This window comes from Colletotrichum abscissum (genome assembly GCF_030869225.1).
Source record: "Colletotrichum abscissum strain IMI 504890 chromosome Unknown Scaffold_2.1, whole genome shotgun sequence".
Classification (NCBI taxonomy): Eukaryota; Fungi; Ascomycota; class Sordariomycetes; order Glomerellales; family Glomerellaceae; genus Colletotrichum; species Colletotrichum abscissum.
The window spans coordinates 876,974-894,518 of NW_026850098.1; the positions used below are offsets into that span (position 1 = coordinate 876,974).

The 17,545-nt window shown below is 36.6% G+C and overlaps 3 protein-coding genes across 3 annotated transcripts; 1 reads left to right on the forward strand and 2 right to left on the reverse strand.

Annotated features, from left to right (window-relative positions):
• Nucleotides 1-270: 270 nt before the first annotated feature.
• CABS01_00989 (uncharacterized protein) lies at nt 271-714 on the forward strand (the record flags this gene model as incomplete). Its single annotated transcript, XM_060534369.1, has 1 exon — nt 271-714. One exon carries the CDS (start codon nt 271-273, stop codon nt 712-714), a length of 444 nt encoding a protein of 147 aa, XP_060401447.1.
• Nucleotides 715-1,174: 460 nt separating this feature from the next.
• On the reverse strand, nt 1,175-2,887 carry CABS01_00990 (FAD binding domain-containing protein; the record flags this gene model as incomplete). The annotated part of the gene is made up of 4 exons (XM_060534370.1): nt 1,175-1,446; nt 1,510-1,721; nt 1,783-2,480; nt 2,564-2,887. The coding sequence occupies 4 exons, from the start codon at nt 2,885-2,887 to the stop codon at nt 1,175-1,177; spliced, it is 1,506 nt and encodes a 501-aa protein (XP_060401448.1).
• Nucleotides 2,888-15,665: 12,778 nt separating this feature from the next.
• On the reverse strand, nt 15,666-16,937 carry CABS01_00991 (mandelate racemase/muconate lactonizing enzyme domain-containing protein; the record flags this gene model as incomplete). The annotated part of the gene is made up of 1 exon (XM_060534371.1): nt 15,666-16,937. The coding sequence occupies one exon, from the start codon at nt 16,935-16,937 to the stop codon at nt 15,666-15,668; it is 1,272 nt and encodes a 423-aa protein (XP_060401449.1).
• Between the last annotated feature and the right edge of the window lie 608 nt (nt 16,938-17,545).

The following is a 17,545-nucleotide window of genomic DNA, read 5'->3' on the forward strand; positions in this document are numbered from 1 at the left end:
TCTTGCGCCGACTGCGCCCGGAATCCTCCCGCTATCATGGGATAAATGCAGCGAGTCGCCGCGGTCCCTTCGCCGCGAAGCTACGGGAAAACCAGTCTATAAGCTGACTGCATCCAAGATAAATCGCCAGTTTTTTTCTGGTTCCTAATAACATCCGAATTCGATTTGCCTTGCCTCGTCAAATATTTGCGTACACCCAAAACAATAACTCACGTCTTTCCACCAAACAAGATCACCCTTCCACCAAGATAAACTCCAATCTCCACAAAAATGCCTGCTGTCCAGCTCTCAGAAACAGCCAACAGCGCCATGCACCATTTCCTTTCGGCGCGCGACTTCGACGACGACTACAACGACGCGCGGAACAAGGCCAGAGCAATCGGGGGTGGCGTAATCGCAGCCATTGTTGTCGTCATCGTCCTTACCATTGCCGGCGTTATTTTCGCCATTATTAAATGCAGCCGCAGCAGGAAGAGACGGGCGCAAAACGAGTTGGAGATGAAGAAGTACGTGGGCGGAGTTCCGGTGACCGATGCGGCAACGGCGGGCAACACGAACGTCCCGGCGCCCAGCGGGGGGGACATGAACGGATACGGGTTTAGCGGAGGATATGTTGCCAACGACGGAATTGCAGGCACCGGCAAGGATGCCCACAACGCGTCGGATGCGATGCCCCCGGCGTACACTGCAAACAACGGCCCGACGGCGAACTAAATTCTTAACGAACGACAACGAAGACAACAGATAACAATAGAGGCTGGGATCGGAGATTATGACTACCTATAGACATAGCGTTTCGGAAGAGAGCGAACAATCGTTAGGGCATTTCTTTTGTGATTCGAGAGGAAAAATCGACCCCGGGTGTTCGATAGCATTAGCTCAAAGCGGGCTAGGAAGAAGTGGAGAGGGTAGTCGGAGGGGCGCGTTTATCATGCTGGATCATGAATTTCAGAGGAAATATTACACATCGCATCAGTCGTTTGTGCAAAGCCAAGATCAGAAGCATTGATTTTACTCAAGATGAAAATACAGGTGTGAAGACAAATCTGGCAAATATGCACAAAGAAGTAAGAAGCCAAGTCGACGGATGCAAGCGTCTTCCTCATCCGCCAAGCTTGAACCTGGTGAGTGCTTCTCCAATGACCGTTGCATCGTCAAAGACTTAGTCGTAGTCTTAATGTCCAAGCTTGAAACCACCCCAGTTGAGCTTGCTGAACACCATGTTGGGGTCGTACTGAGCTCTGATATCCTTCATCTTCTGCAGGTTACCCTGTCCGTAAGCAGGGAAAGGCTTCTGCCACTCGCCCGCGTCGCCCATGTAGACGAACTCGGTCGCCAGTCCCAACTCTTGGTTGATCTCGTGGTGGTGGGCGAGGAAGTTCTGGGACCAGGCGGTCATGCGGAGGTCGTCCTCGGGGCGGGCCCAAGAGGTAGTGATTTGCCACCCTGAGATTCTCAGTCAGCCACTGTCGGTGATGAATTAATGTGGACGTGGGTGAGCAAACTTACAGACATAGGACTGGTCAGCATCCAGACCGAACGTGTTACCGATGCCGTTGTTCTTTCCAACCGCTAAAGCAGTTCTCGGGACCGTGTTCAAGATGAACGTAGGACGAACGCCTTCGATGTCGGCAATATCGGCGATAGCTTCAACCCAGGCCTGGTAGATTTCGTACAGGCGGTCAGCATCGGGAATGATCGTTTGGTGGCCGAACTGAATGCTAAACAGAAACCATTAGCTTGTTTGCGATAGAGAAGGATTATGGTGAGGACCTTTCTTACCGGAACATCTGGTTGGGGGACAACATCTGGGAGTGCCAGTCAATGGGACGGGTAACATTGTGGCTGCGGGAAACGGCAGGAATAGCAGTGAAGTTGGCAAAGTGAGACGGCGGCGAGACAGTGGTCTCCTGCAGGCCAAAGACTTGCGGGACGACCTCCATCGTCGTCACATTGTAGTTGATGTTGATGACGGCACCGGCACCCTCAGAGTTGTCGTCGCTGAGAGCGAAATCGGCAGCAGCCTTGATGAAGGCCTGTGTGGCAGACTCATTAAAGATCTGGTAAGTGCTAGTCGCCAATGGTAGGTCCAAAGTCTTGAGAGAGAACTTGGTGACGATGCCGAAGTTGCTACCACCGCCCTTGAGAGCCCAGAAGAGGTCCGGGTTCGAAGTGTCGGTTGCGGAGACTTGGGTACCGTTGCCGAGGACGACGTCGTACTTGACCACGTTGTCCATGGAGAAGCCATATTTGTTGAGGAAGTAGCTTACACCGCCGATCAGGGTCAGGCCGGGAACGCCGATGGTCTTCAGACGGCCGCCGATAGCGTACTTGCCGTACGGCGCCAGGACGGAGTAGACGTCGACCCATTTATTGCCGGGGCCGACGTCGACGGTGTTCTCGTCATTGTTGACTGTGACTGTATTCAGGCCGTTGAGGGCAAGAAGGACTCCATCGTCAATGGTGTTGGCTCCGGGGTACTGCAGGATATGTATGATTAGTGGGCTGCCTTATGGTGCAGGGGGCAAGAGGTTAGGGGGCTTGGGTGTAAGATTGTGCGTACGTTCATATGGCCACCACCCTTGACAGCGAACTGGGCCTTGCAGGTGGAGAGGATCTCCACGCCCTTAGCGACATCGTCGGCAGTTGAAGGGAGATAGATACAGGCCGGATGAAGGCTGGCTCTCTTGTCCCAGACGTTGATGCGCTGGGTCTCGTACGCCGTCGAATTGGAGAAGAGCGTAGAGTTAGGAGAATGGCTGCTCAAACCAGTACAAGCGCACTTGACATTGTCGGAGACCAGGAGGTCTCGGCGGCCGAAGACGGACTTGGTAGCCGAGGCAGAGTTAACCAGCAGAAGAGCTGGGAGAGCAAGAGAATACAACATGGCTGTGACTGACTGTCGATCGAAGTGCGGAAGGATAGGCTTGTTGGAGCGAGTGATTGGGGGTGAATGGTCAAGCATTTCGAGAACGATATGAGAAAGAATTCACCAAGTATTTATCTGTCTCGAAGGAGGTTCTCCTGAATAGCCTTGCCACTCTTGTTCCTCGGTGCAACCCCCTTTACAACAAAATGACACCCTCTCCGCTGCTGTCTCTACGATCTTCCTCAGTGACTACAACATGGTGCTCCATCATGATGATCCGCTATGAAAGTCTCAATCGCAATCGGTCTCGCTCTGTGGCTTGCAGCTTTTGAAGATGCTCAGCCTTGTAGGTGGAATCCATCAAAAAGATCCATTGCGGATTTCGTCACTCAAAGTCCACTCAAGGCTTCGACCAAGATAGTCTGGTCGAGTTTACGCTACTTGTTAGTCGACGATACGTAACACGCCAGTCCGCCATAGCCGTCTTCGTCAGCGAACCACTAAACCCTGGCCACTTACCTTAGCTACCTTGCCCTACTATCAGTTGAACCGGCCCGAAGAGACACGGCATTGCGGTTCCACAGATGGGTTCGCCTGATGGACCCAGATGAGGCGGTTCCCGCGAGGCCATGCTGTATGCTCCAGCCCTAGTGTGCCATCTTAAGTTCCTACCCCGGATCACTAGTCCGAGGAGATTTATGTCACGAGTTATGGTACGTAGCAATGGGTATACGGAGTGTAGTAAAAGTAGCTTAACTATTAAAATAGAAATAGATAAAAAGAAAAGGTCTATATATATAATATCTAAAATAGATACGTAATTTAGTACGTAATAAGTACTTTATAAAGTATAATTACTATTCTTATTACGTAATATACCCCTTAATTATTATTATTAAAAAGCTATTATACTTAAAATAAAATCTCTAAATACCCTTATAAAGGCCTAATTTAGTTAAATATAAATAAAAAAAAATAAGTATAAGGAATATGCGTTTTTTAAACTACGTTTATTATAAATATATCTTTTTATTTAAAATAAATAAAATCCTAACCCGGAATAGTACGTATTTTATTATTTTTAATATATAAATTACTAAGGGCGAGGCTACTTAGCCATTTTACATATATTTAAATTCTTATAGTATTACTTAGCTATTATTTTTCTTTTTTTTTTTAACTTTTTATAATTATTATAAATACCCCTATTTATTATACGCACGTATTTATATTATCGAATCGTTTACTAATTTTATTTTAAATATAAATATTTAATATATTTAAAAATAATAATAAGTTTTACGTAATTTTTATAATACTTCTTATATACGTATTATATAGTTTATTAAAAGTTTAAATAAGTAATAATATTAACAAGCCCCTTTAAATCGTTTCTCTCTTTTATAACTTCTTATTTATTTACTAAGGCCTAATTATTAAGCTCTTTTTTCTTAACTAAAAAAATATTAAAGTTATTAATTAAAATATTAAAGATTTTATTAAGTTCGAGGCTCTTTTTAATAACTATAATAAGGGTAATAATAAAATAAATAATAATAATAAGAGCTCTAATAAGCTTTTACTTATTCCCCTCTCGGAGTTTAAAAATAAAAATAAAACTAATTTAAATAATAAGCTTTTTAAAAAAAGTATATTATATACTTATTATTTTAAGAGTTTATATTTAATATTATTTTAGGGTTTAAAAAATATAAAGCTAGCTTTTTTTAAAAGGGTAGTAAGAAGTAAAAAGAAATACTAAAAAATAAAAGTACCCCCTATAATAAGTATAGTTCTTTTTACTATTCTAAGCCTATTTAATATATATTTAGTTTTTAAAAAGCTTAAAAAAGAGGCTCTTAAGGAATAGGAAATTTAATACCTACCCTATTTTAAAATAACCCTCTAATATACTAACTTTAAAAATAATAATTATTATTTTATAGAAAATAATAACTAATATATATACTATTTTAATAACTATTTAGCTAAGGAATATATTAATATATTAGTCGTTTTATAATTAGTAACCTAGGCCTTTATTAAAGTTATTATAAATAGCGCTCCCTTTTTTATAAATATATTATCCTTTTTTATTATTAAGAAACGTATTTCTAATTATAGTTTTAATAAAATATTACTAAGCTCTATAATATTATTTACTAAATAGTTAATAATTAAAAAATATATAAGAACTATATTAGTTTTTATATAAAGGACTTTTTTAACTTATGCCCCTAGTCCTTTTTTATACTTATTATAATCGTTTATAACTAACTTTTTATTATACTACTCGCTTTTATATTTTAAATTATTAACTTAATAGTTATTTTAACTTTTATACTCCCTATTACTCTTACTATTCTTAGTTTTATAAACTTCGAAATATATAAAACGTATTTCTTAGTGCGCATATTAATCTTTTTTTTAATAATATTATATTTTTAATAATTACGTGCTTTATAAACTAAGAGTTTAAATAGTAAATATAAACCTAGGTCTTATTTTTATATATATATACCCTATAAAATAAGGTTATTTTAGGAGTTTAAGCCTTTAGGTTATAAGAGGTTTTTATTTTATTTATTTTAAACCTCTAGGCCGTACTCTAAGTTCTATTTATTATTTACTTTTAAATATTAAGTTTTTCTAAATATAGCCTAAATTAATTATTTTTAACTATTTTAGCTATTTATAATAGCTTTTTACGTATTATAAAAGTTAAGAAGTATATAAAAATATTTAAACTTAGTTTATAAAAAGGTTTTAGTAAGTTTATTTACTAATATATCTTTTATTAATATATAAGTAATTTCGAAGTTATTTTTAGTATACTCTTATCTTAGCTATATAGTAGTTTTTTTTCCGGCTTTATAAGTATAAAAGATCGACCTTAACGGGATTACGCTTTTACTTATCTTAGCTATATATTTTATATATTAATATAATAAAATTAAGTAGCTATTCTTTTTCCTTCCCCTATAACGAGTTAAATTATTTACTAATTATTATAGTTAACTAACTATACTTCTCTTAAGTTAAGGGTAATGTTCTTAAAAAAGCGCTTTAGAGCTATAGTCTTTTTTATAATTTCTTTAAAATAAAAAAACTTAGCTTTAATAATTAACGTCGTAACCGTTACTTAGCATATTAACTTTTATTAAATTAGGCTACTAAAAAAGAATATTATATATCCTTAAGATAATCGTTATATTACTTTATTATTTATAAAGTTAGTATCTCTAATTAGAAATAATAATTACGTACTTAGTATATTATTATAATAAAGTATAAAATATTTTATTATATAAAAATATTAGATATAGTAATTAATTATTTTAATATAAGTTATACTTAAGTTAATTAAGAACTATAATAATTATAAGTAAGTAAAAGTAATATTTAGTTTAATTATAATAGCTATATAAAGTATATTCCTAACTTTTTCTTAGTAGCTCTTTATTTCTTCTTTTATTACTTACCCCTCGTTTAGTTTAAACTCTTTTTAAAAAAAAGGGGTAGCTAAATATAATAAATTTATAAAATTAAAGCGCTTAGTAACTTATTTAATATATACGTTATAAATAAAATAAACTTTATAAATAGTACGGTTTTATAAAATCCGTACTCTAAAAAAGTAATTAATTAGTTTATTTTCCTTAAGGTTAATATATTCTTTTATATTATTAACGATCCCTTAAGCTATTTTTTACTTATTTTAATAATATAAAATAATAAAATTATCGACGTAAAATATTAATATTACCTTCTTATTTATAGTTTAGTAAATATAAATCTTTTTATAACTATATATTATATTTATATTACGAAGTATAGAGGTAAAAGTTTAGAACTAGAGAATTAATAAGTCTCGGAGGCTATATAAAGCGCGTTAAAGCTTATTTACTTTATTAATAACCTTATATTCCTTTAAAAGTTTAATAATTACTAACTTTTCGCTTTTAAAAAGTATATTAAAAAATACGTTAATAGTATTATACTAATTTATTTTAAGGTCGAATTAAGTAGCTATTATTATTATAAGTTTAAAAACCTTTATAGCGAGCGTTAAAGCGTACGTATTTTATAAGGGGTTAAGTAATTATATATCCCCCCTTATATATATACGTACTTTTACTTTACTAATCTCGTTATTAACGTCGTACTTATAAATATATACTTATTTTAATAAAAATAAGATCCCTTATTTAGGATTATAATTAACCTCTTTTTATATACTAATATCCTTTAGTTTTTTTATTTTTATATTTATAATATTCTTAAGTAGCTTTTATAATTATAATAAAAGATATTTAATATTACTAAACTTTTTTAATAAGCTTTAAAAATTAACTTTAATAAATCGTAATTTTTAAACTCCTCCGGAGCGCTCTAAATAAGTTTTATAAACTACTCTTTTTACTACTTAATAAAATATTATATATTTTATACTACTATTTTTTATAGTTTTTTACTAATTAAGTATAAAAATAAAAAAAAAGTAATCCTAAAAACGGTTATAATAATTACTATCTCTTATATTTAAATATAAAAGTATTATAAAAATATTATTATTAAAGCGTTATAAAGGTCTACGGGCCTAGTTTAAACGTTTAAGACCTAATAAAGCTTTATTTAGTACTTAATAAAGCAGTTCTTATAAGCTCTATTTTTATATAATAATAAAAGTTTATTATAAGGGTTCCTTACTAACGTCGACTTTAATATTAAGAATTACTTTTTTATAATTAGTACTTTATTTATTACGTATTTTAGTATTTTATTAAGAGTTATTAAAAATTAAAAGCTTAAAAACCTCCGTAATATATATAAGCGCTTATAAAGAGGATTATAAACTATATAAAGCTATTTATAACTTAGTTATTATATCCTCTTTTTTATCCCTATTCCTAAGCTTATATAAGGGGGTTATTTTAGGAGTTAATAATAATAATAAAATTATATTAACCTCTTTAGCCTTATTAACCGCACCTTAAAATATATTTATTAGTTACTTAGCGTCTTAAATAATTAAAAATTTAATAATAATACTATTCTTAATTATAAAGTTATTTTAAGTATTAGTATTTCTAAAGTCTAAATTTACTTTCCTAAGTACTTAAACTAGTTTATTATTAGTATTAAAGAGTTCTTATATTTTTTAAATTATTAAATTTATTTACTTATTTATAATAGCTTACTCCTCGTATATAGAATTATAAAAAACTTTTTTATTAAACTTAATATTCTTTATAATAAATACCTACTTAAGCATAAGTACTTAAACTTTATATAAGTTATATATTTTTAATATATATCTAACTAAGTATTTTATATACTTATAAAAAAGTATTTTAAACTCTTTTTAATATATACCCCTCTTATAATCCCTATAAAAAGGGTATATTTAGTAATTATATATATAAAAGCTATTAAAATACGAAGTAATTAGTTAAAAATCCTATACTTAGTAACCCGTTTATTATTAGTATTAATACCGTTTTTATTAATTAATTTTTATTATAATAAGCAAATCTCTTTTATTAGCCTCCCGTAAGGTAATATTATAAATAAAAATTATTATTAATACTATTTTATTTTATAAATTCGTAAAGAGGTTTATAAAAAGGCGTATTTTACGAGCTTTAGTAATTACGAGTTAACTTACTTTTTTAATATTACTTATAAGTTTTTTTATATATAAAAATAGAAGTTCTATTCCGATTCTTAGCTTATTATAATATATTTTATATATATATTTAACGTTTATAATTAAGAGGGCGGTCTTATTATTATTTTTAAAAAAAATAGATTAGAGTCCCTTTTTAATAACGAATCGCTACTTTAAGGCTCTATAATATATAAAGCACTTTTTTTTTTTATTTTAATCCTTAAAAAGAACCCCCTAAGCTACTTATTATATTTATTAAAAGTTATAAATATATATTATTATTTATTAAAAAATAGTTCGAAGTAAAAAAGATCTTAATATATATAGTATTATAGCTATAAAGCTCTTCTCGAGGGTAGTCCTCTTAAAATTATTATCTTAGTTTTAGATAATATATATATTTTATACTTAACTTATAATAAAAGTTTAATACGTATACCTCGAGTTTTATATAGTAATTAATAAAGAGTATTAAATCCGAAATAACCTATTTTAAAATACTAAAAAAGTATACTATTAGACCTTTTATAAGTACGTTAATATAAGTAATAGAATTTTTTATAATTAACTAGTAATATAATACTAACTAGGCTTTATAAAATATACTTAAGGTTTATAAAAAAAGGATAGGATTAGAGGAGCTTATATTTAAAAAAAAACTAAATTATTCTTTTAAATAAGCTACTTTTTAATAATACTCTTATAAAACGTTCCTTATTATAAAATATAATTTAAATTATAATACTAAAATACGCTTTTATTTAGTAAAGTCTCTAAGACTATATTAATATAAAATCCCTTAATATAAGTAACGTTTTAGAGCTTTAGATTATAAGTTTCCTTTTTTTTAAGTTTATTTAAAACGCCCTTTATAATATAAATACTACGTATAGTAATAAGTAATATAATAATTCCTAATTTAATATAATTTTTATTACTTAATAATATATAACTCTTAGGTTTAAATAAGCTTTTATTATTAACTAAATATATTATTCTATAACTATTTATTACTATATTTTAAAAAAAAAGCTAAGTACTATTTATAGGGGTATTAAAAATTATATTTATTTCTAAGTCCTAACTCTTTATAAATATAATAATTACGTAGCCCTTATTTTAGTTTATTAATAAGCTTATTATAAATTAGTTAGAGGATCTTTTTAAAAATTTAGGTTTTTTAGGGGTTCTATTATTCTTTAACTAACTAGCTTTTTTAAGCTTATTATAAAATAATTTTTATTTATTTAATTTAATAATAGCGAGGACTTCTTTTATATAGCTCTTTAATATTTATATTAATAACTTACTAATATTTTAACTTATAAGTACTTATTTTAATTTTTAATATATTATAAAGTACTATAAGTATATATAATTATAAAAATATATAATATTACTCTTATTATTTACGTTATTAACTAAGTTAGAGCGTTTAGTAAAAGTAAAATAAGCCCCTTTTTAACTTAAAAATCGTTTAGTATATATATCCTAAGTTACTAAGCTAAATATATATATAATCTCTTTAAGGGTCCTTATATACGTTTTAAAAGCTATTAATTTACTAAAAGTTTTATATATATATTAGCCTTATATAAAGTTAAGTCTAGACTTAACCGTAATTAAGAAGTTAAGTATAATAATTTCTTTACTAATTTTTAAAATATCGTATGTTTTAATTTAAAAATAAGTAAACTACTACTCTTTATACTAACGTTAAGGGTTAATTTTAGTCCTCGTTTTATTAAAAGCTTATTAATATTCCTCTCGAACTATATTTTTTATTACTAATTTAGGGAGCGTAAATTCCTATTTTAAATATTTAATAATTCGCTATATACTAAACTTAGTACCGTTCTTAGTAATTTTTTAAAATACGTATTTATATAGTATAGTATTAATTAATTTTATTAATTACTAAGTAAGGATTTTAATATATATATTTATAATATTACGTTTATAAGCTATAAATTACTTATATTTAGTATTAAGCTCCTATTATTTTTAAATATTCTTAAGTATATAGATCCTTTTTATAAATACGTTATAAAAATAAATTTATTTATATAAAATAAGTAGTATAATTAGTTTTATAAAAAGAAACTTAGTTTAGTTTTATAAGTTATTCGTACTTAAAAAAGTTAAAAAGTTCGTATTAAAAGTTATATTTAGAAATTATTAATAAAGGATTTCTTAATTTCTTTAGTCGTTCTTAAACGCCTTATAATAAGCTTAATAAGCTCGTAGTTCTTTTTTATTATAAGTTATAACTAATTATTTAAATTTAAAAAGTAAAATAAGTATTATAGAGGGGTTAAAGAATATATTAAAGTTTAGAGTATTTAAATTAATATATTTTTAAACCCTAACGCTCTTATTTATAATATAAAGTATATTAAACTATTTAATTTAACTATTATAACTAATTAATTTAGCTTAAGTTAAAATAAATATAAATAAGTTAATTATTTTAAAAAGATCGTAAGAATTATATTAATAAGTACGTCATTATAATATAAGGTCTTAATTAAGAACTAGGCTTATAATTATTATAAGTTATAATACGTAATAATAAGTATATAGAGTATAGTAAAAGTAATTTAATTATTAAAATAAAAATAAATAAAAAGAAAAGGTCTATATATATAATATCTAAAATAAATACGTAATTTAGTACGTAACGGGCACTTTGTAAGGTGCGATTACTATCCCTATTACGTAATAATTTAATAGTGCCACCTTATTATTCCGCCGTTAAAGCGATGGGACGAAAGTGTTTTTTCTCATTAACGGAAATAAAGTGTGGTACTTGCTTCTTTCCCACCTTACATAGTAAACATGTGCTCTATTTCCATGACGATTTACCTAACGGAGTAGAATGTGTTCCAGACCTTGGCCTTGCGCTGAAAACCACCCCTGACGTTTCTAGCCACACCTGCGTCAGAGCGTGGTGTTCCGCTCGCTCTCGCTTTCGGCGATGGGGCCCCCTTCGAACGCTTGCGCATGAAGACGAGCGGAGATCTGTGCGAGTCTTTTGGAGTTGGGTGGAATTGGTGTAGATCTGCTTCCGCATACCCACTCTTTTGTTCTACGTGTATTCCTTTACGTGGATCCGTATCCAAGTTTCCCACGTGAAGAGAGTACGTGTATCCGTATTTGTTATTTCAATCATTCCATTGTGGCTTACCGAAATACCCACCTAAAGCAAACGCATCGTCAACTGCGGATTCTACGATTGCAACTTGAGTACATTATCCCAGGTTCTCCCCTCACGTTACTGTTCGGCACGTCTGTCTCTGCCAACTTCAGCCCGAGAATCTCGGCAAATCAAAGCATTGCCTCACTCGGCAATGGCTACCTTGGCTCGTATGCGCGAACAGCATATCAAACATTTCCTTCGGTTGTTTTCGTGCTTGGTCAAGTACGGTCCATGACTGGAGACATTTCTTCAAGCGTTGACCGTTCTTTAGAACGCCTGTCTCTTAGATAAATCATTTCAGATGAAAGGCACTACGCGAAATCCTACTAGGTGACATTGAAGTTCTACGGCAAGGTTTCATCGGTTTAAAGTTTGCTCCTACAGCAGTCAAACGCATCGACACATTGTACCGCGCGATATGGGTGCTGTGGCTTGACGTTCGGACATTTTTTAGACTTTCTAGACCCCGGTGATTCCGCAATAACTGTAAATTAACCACAACCACCTATGTGATGCAGGAGACCTCACCTCCTTCAACCTGTCCCGGATTTACTCGAGATCTTATCCCGAGTCCTTCTTTCCATTGACGGCAGCTATGAACGCCACTCTCAACCAAACTTGGACTGAGGCAATGTCTGAGCTAAGACTACGGCCCACAGTCACACCGAGCAGCACTCTTCTACCTCACTCACTGACCGCGAAAGGGTGGTTAGCATGTCTTGTTTTGTCGCTTATGGACGGGCTTCTCGACAGGGTTCTTCGATATCAGCAAAAGGATCCTGCGCGTCGGGCGCGGGATGAGAGGCGAAGACGACGGCTGGGAGTCTGGGAGGAGAGGCATCACAGCGGGCTTGAAAAGCTTCACGAAACGCTGTGTGACCTGGATATCCCGGAGGTAGACCTCAATACGGTCGACATGCATGAATGGTTGGATTACGCATTTCAAAAATCATCGTGAGACTCAGCGTTCTCGTCTGAGACATATTGATCCCGAACCGAGGCGAAAGGTCCTTCTTTGAGCCCGGAAAGACTACTTCTCAAGTATGTAACCTAGGGAAGAGGAACGGACTGCAAAGCTCCTGTGGGTTATTTCGCTGCGAATGTGAGTCTCCCTGACTGGGAGCACATTTGTGAGCTTGAAGACTACAAGGTAGCTATGGTACCTCATGTTCCATGCCCACGAATTTCCAACCGCCTGCTAATCATTGGGATGTCATTACGAGCAGGGGTCGATACGGAACACATCAATTTGTTGCTCGCGGAGGAAACAGTGAGATGTTTCAGTGTCCGCCCGCTGGGCATTCGCCAAAGAATTTCGGCGATCTCAAAGGACAGCGTCTGGTATCGGCGCGAGGTTCAGGCTAGCTGGAATGGAGAAGTAAAGAGACTATTTAGGGTTGCTTGACAGCATGTCTCTATCACTATCAATAGGCACTCACTACCCTATGCGTTAATTGTGAGGGAAATGAAACATTTATGGAACTACGGCATCATCTTCGGGATTCACTTTATATGTAGAAGAAGACGCTCCGGTATTGTCCGGCGTGGCGTACAATAACAAGATGGAACAAAGAAGAACGAAATCCAATTTACCTTCAGATACTGAGATACTTGGCACAGAAGATGTCCTGTTGAGAGCCCAGGTCCCGCTCGTTGATATTTACTCGCTCATTCTTCATCTCCTCGAATCTTCAACGTGGTCTAGGGATATGTCAGGCTGCCGCTTGTTATCTCCCGCATCTTGCTCTAGCTGATCCAGCTCCGGACCTTTCTTTCCTAGACTGCTAATCCTGGGCTGATAATCTCGTCACCGGACTTAGCAGCCACCTCCTCAAGTAATAAGAAGCGAGTCTCGGGCAGGAAAAAAAAATAGATGATCCCCGCAAAAGCGGTGCACGAAGTAAAACTTCCTCTCGATGGCATCGAACGCGGCTGGTGCCGCCTAAGATAACTAAATTGCCGTAACAGCTTGTGTAAAGATTGAGAAGCCAACACCGACGCCACGGAGGTCGAGTGAAAAAGTCTTTGCTACCAAAACGCAATTGACATTGTTGAAGAAGAAGTAGTACGCAAACGCGAACAAGAAGATGAACGCAACACCGGCATGGGATTCAGCTGGATTCGAGTCATCTTGGAAAAGTTTCGAGAAGGCCGTCAAAACCGCGAGGAGGACAGCGAGCGTGAAATTCCCGGAAATGATAGTGTACGTCGCGTCCAGTGGTCGGCGACAAAGAAAACGTTCATTATCTGCCCGATAACTGCCATGAAGCCATATAAACCGCCTATCAGGAGCACAGTCTGGCCCTCCTACCCAAAAGAGTTATACATGACTGACTGGTAACTTTGGATGGTGTTTGACCCAGAAAGCTTCATCATATAGCCAGCATAACCCATCCATCTAGCAACGAAGAACCCGAGAGTGTGCACCAATCCTTTCGAGCCAACAAGCAATCCGTGGTTCTCTGGAGGGCTGACCTCCGCAAGATACACAGGGGCTGGCGGATAGACCTTACCCGTCGGGAGTCCTGAGAAAGCACGACCCACAATCATCATGGCTGGGTTCACGGCGGCAGTCTGCAGCACTGCTCCTGCGACACCAATACACGCTCCAAAGAGCAATGTCCAGCGATGGGACATCTTGTCCATGCAGTAGGCAGAGCCACCACTGCCAAAGGCGTATCCTGCGTAATGTCCAGGTTCAATGCCTGCTCGCACAGAAACGTTGTCCATAGATGGGCCGTACATGTATAATTTGAAGGTGGTCTGAGCGATGGTTGAAGCAATGATACCCGTATCGATGCCGTACACGAATCTAGGCCGCACTTAGCATCAGCCTCAACACAGAGCTAGATTTCTTTAGAGTAGACCTACCTAGCAAGACTGATCGCTAATCCAATTAGAATCGACTTAGCCGAGTTTCCACGATGGCCAGCCCTCTATTTCACCATCTTGCTGACAATGCAATGCCCAGAGGGTGCGAGATTGATGAGATCAGAGATGTCGTTCACAATGGCGTACCTACAGAGCAGTCTAAGGTTCTCTTTTCTAAGGCAGGCTCTCAGACTGGAGTTAAAATAACAGAGAGAACCTGGCCAAACATCTGTTTACAGACAGACGCAGACGCGGTCTCAGCTGGGGTGATAAAAGAGACTGCAAGTTGATGGTTGTACTACTAGGTAGGTATTTCAGACATCTATAAGACCTTGCCAAAACAAGAAAGTCCTTCTAACATCTGGCATGTTCGTGCAGTTCTATTGTTAGCGAGAGGAGTAAGATGTTGAGTCTCCCCGCATATCCGCTTCCCCACGATGGAGCTGTAGGATCTTTTCTCCCCCTGCAATCATACACGATGTCTTGCTCATCTCAGCTTGTTAGCACATCTCGGACTGTTATCGAATTCTGCAAAGTCCTGGTCAAGGCAGGGGATCCAGAAATGCCGGAGACAATACCATTTGGTTTAGAAAATGCGCGGATGAGGCGGAAAACCTCCTCTCCTCGACATGTAGGGACAGTTCGCTCGAGGATCGAGAGCTCTTGTCTTTCTAAGGCAAAAGATTATGACAAGTGTTAACTGAGCTTTGATATTTCCTTTGATTAGTCCCACTTCACGTCCGGTGTTTTTTTGTAAACTTGACCTTAACTTCAAACCACCGTAGAGCACGCTGTAGGCTTATGTATATTTCAATATGCTATCCAAGGACCGATTCTGCTCCCGAGGAACTCTCATTCTATTTACCTTAATAAGAGGCGTTTCACTATAAAAGACTCGAAGACACCCCTTGCAAGTTGCGTATTTACAATTTTCGCAGGGAGGTAAGCTCCAAAAGAATGAGCACTGAAGTTGTGTCATCATTCATTGTATCAGAGGCTTTTGGATTCCTAGGTCTAATCGAGAAGGTGCATGCAGTCATGAGGTAATAATGAATCTACCATTTTGGAACGTTTGGAGAAAATTCAGGGTGGAATTTTCTCATATACGTTGTGTCATCGCGTTTCCGCAGCCCACAATCCAGGTAGAGTTGATGAAGATGCGCCAACTTCTTCCTGTCTAGCTCAACTCCCAAGCCAGGCGCGGTCGGAACGTTCAAACCACCATCAGACCACTTGAGTACCCCATCAACGACGACATCCTCATCCCGTGGTTTCCATGGCCAATGAGTATCGCAAGCATAGTCCAAATTTGGAGTAGCCGACGCAAGATGAGTCATGGCCGCAAGTGATATGCCCAGATGGCTATTCGAGTGCATCGAAAGACGCATTCCCCAAGTCGCGCAGATGGCGGCCAGAGTCTGAGACTTGCGCAGGCCACCCCAGAAGTGATGATCAGAGAGCACCACTTGGACTGCGTTCTGCAGAATTGATGTGGGCAAGTGAGAAAATGCGACTACGGCCATGTTTGTCGCCAACGGCATCGACGCTGCTTTCGCAACAGCAGCCATGCCTTCGATTTCTGGGGCCGGGTCTTCCAGGTATTCGACGATCCCTTCGAGTTCCTTCGCAACCCATTTTGAGGTCTCGACAGTCCAGGCGGCATTGGGGTCGAGTCTAAGAGGCACACCCGGAAAAGCCGCATGCAATGTTTTGATTGCTTCCACCTCTTGTGCGGGTGGGTAGACGCCGCCTTTCAACTTGATCGCTTTGAAACCGTACTCGTCAATGATTTTTTTCGCCTGCTTTACCACACCAGCAGGGTCAAGAGCCGCGCCGTATTCGTCGTCTGGCTGTCCAGGGTGTCCCGACCACTTGTAAAAGAGGTAGGCCGAATACTGGACGTTGTCTCTAACGCGGCCGCCGAGAAGGTCGCTCACAGGTACTCCTGCAAGCTTACCCTGGATGTCGAGACACGCAACTTCAAATGGGGAGAAAACCTTGTCCGCAACGGAGGCAGTAGTCACCATGCCTGCCATTCCGTCGCCGCCTGTGCTGGTGTCGCCTGTCAAGGACTCGACGCATAGCTGGTATATGGAGTTTGTTTCGTACACAGTGAGGCCCTTAATTTTGTCGGCCGCAAGTTGGAGACGGCCCAGGTGTGTTGAGTCTCCGTACGATTCCCCCAATCCGTAACCGTCATCTGTGATAACTTCGATGATGCTGCGTAGTGCAAATGGCTCATGTACACCAACGCTATTTAGCAGTGGCATGTCATGAAATGCCACTGGTGTAATGACGATATCCCGAATAGTCCCACGTCGAGACATGATGGCTGCATGTGGTTTTAGGTTCACCTTCCTTTGTCTGTTTTTGGCTGCTTCGTTGCTGTAATTGAACGCAAATCGTGAGATTAGGGATGTTTTTAACGTCACCAACTGAATCGAACTGTAGCGCTTGAAGATTCGGCCATCTAATAGGTGACTAAGCGGGGTACGATTTGTAGGATAAGTGTGCCATTCGAAGGACAATAATCCGTATGCGGGGTGGAACGCCGCCTTTTCCGCGGATGTTGGAGTACGACTAGGATCGGCAGACGTCCGACATCCGAGGGAGCGGGCATCCTTGGGCCCAAAGACGGAAAAGTGCATCCGAGTTGAATCATCGATAACAACTATTCAGGGTTTGACAGAAGTGATTCCGAACCTCTTGTGTATCTAGTCTATCCGAGGAAGCAATAGATGAATCGCCGATCGCATCATTGTCCCGGACTCGACTGGCAACTGATGCCGCAGAATCGAACAGGCCGCAAAAGGGTCCGAGGAGATCCTGCGCCTCCATGAGTAAACAGAGCCTGCGATAAGTGCAAATCGCTAGCCTACAACGGAATGGTGTGTCGAGTCTTGTTGTACAATGGCTAACGTCTAATATGCTGGCT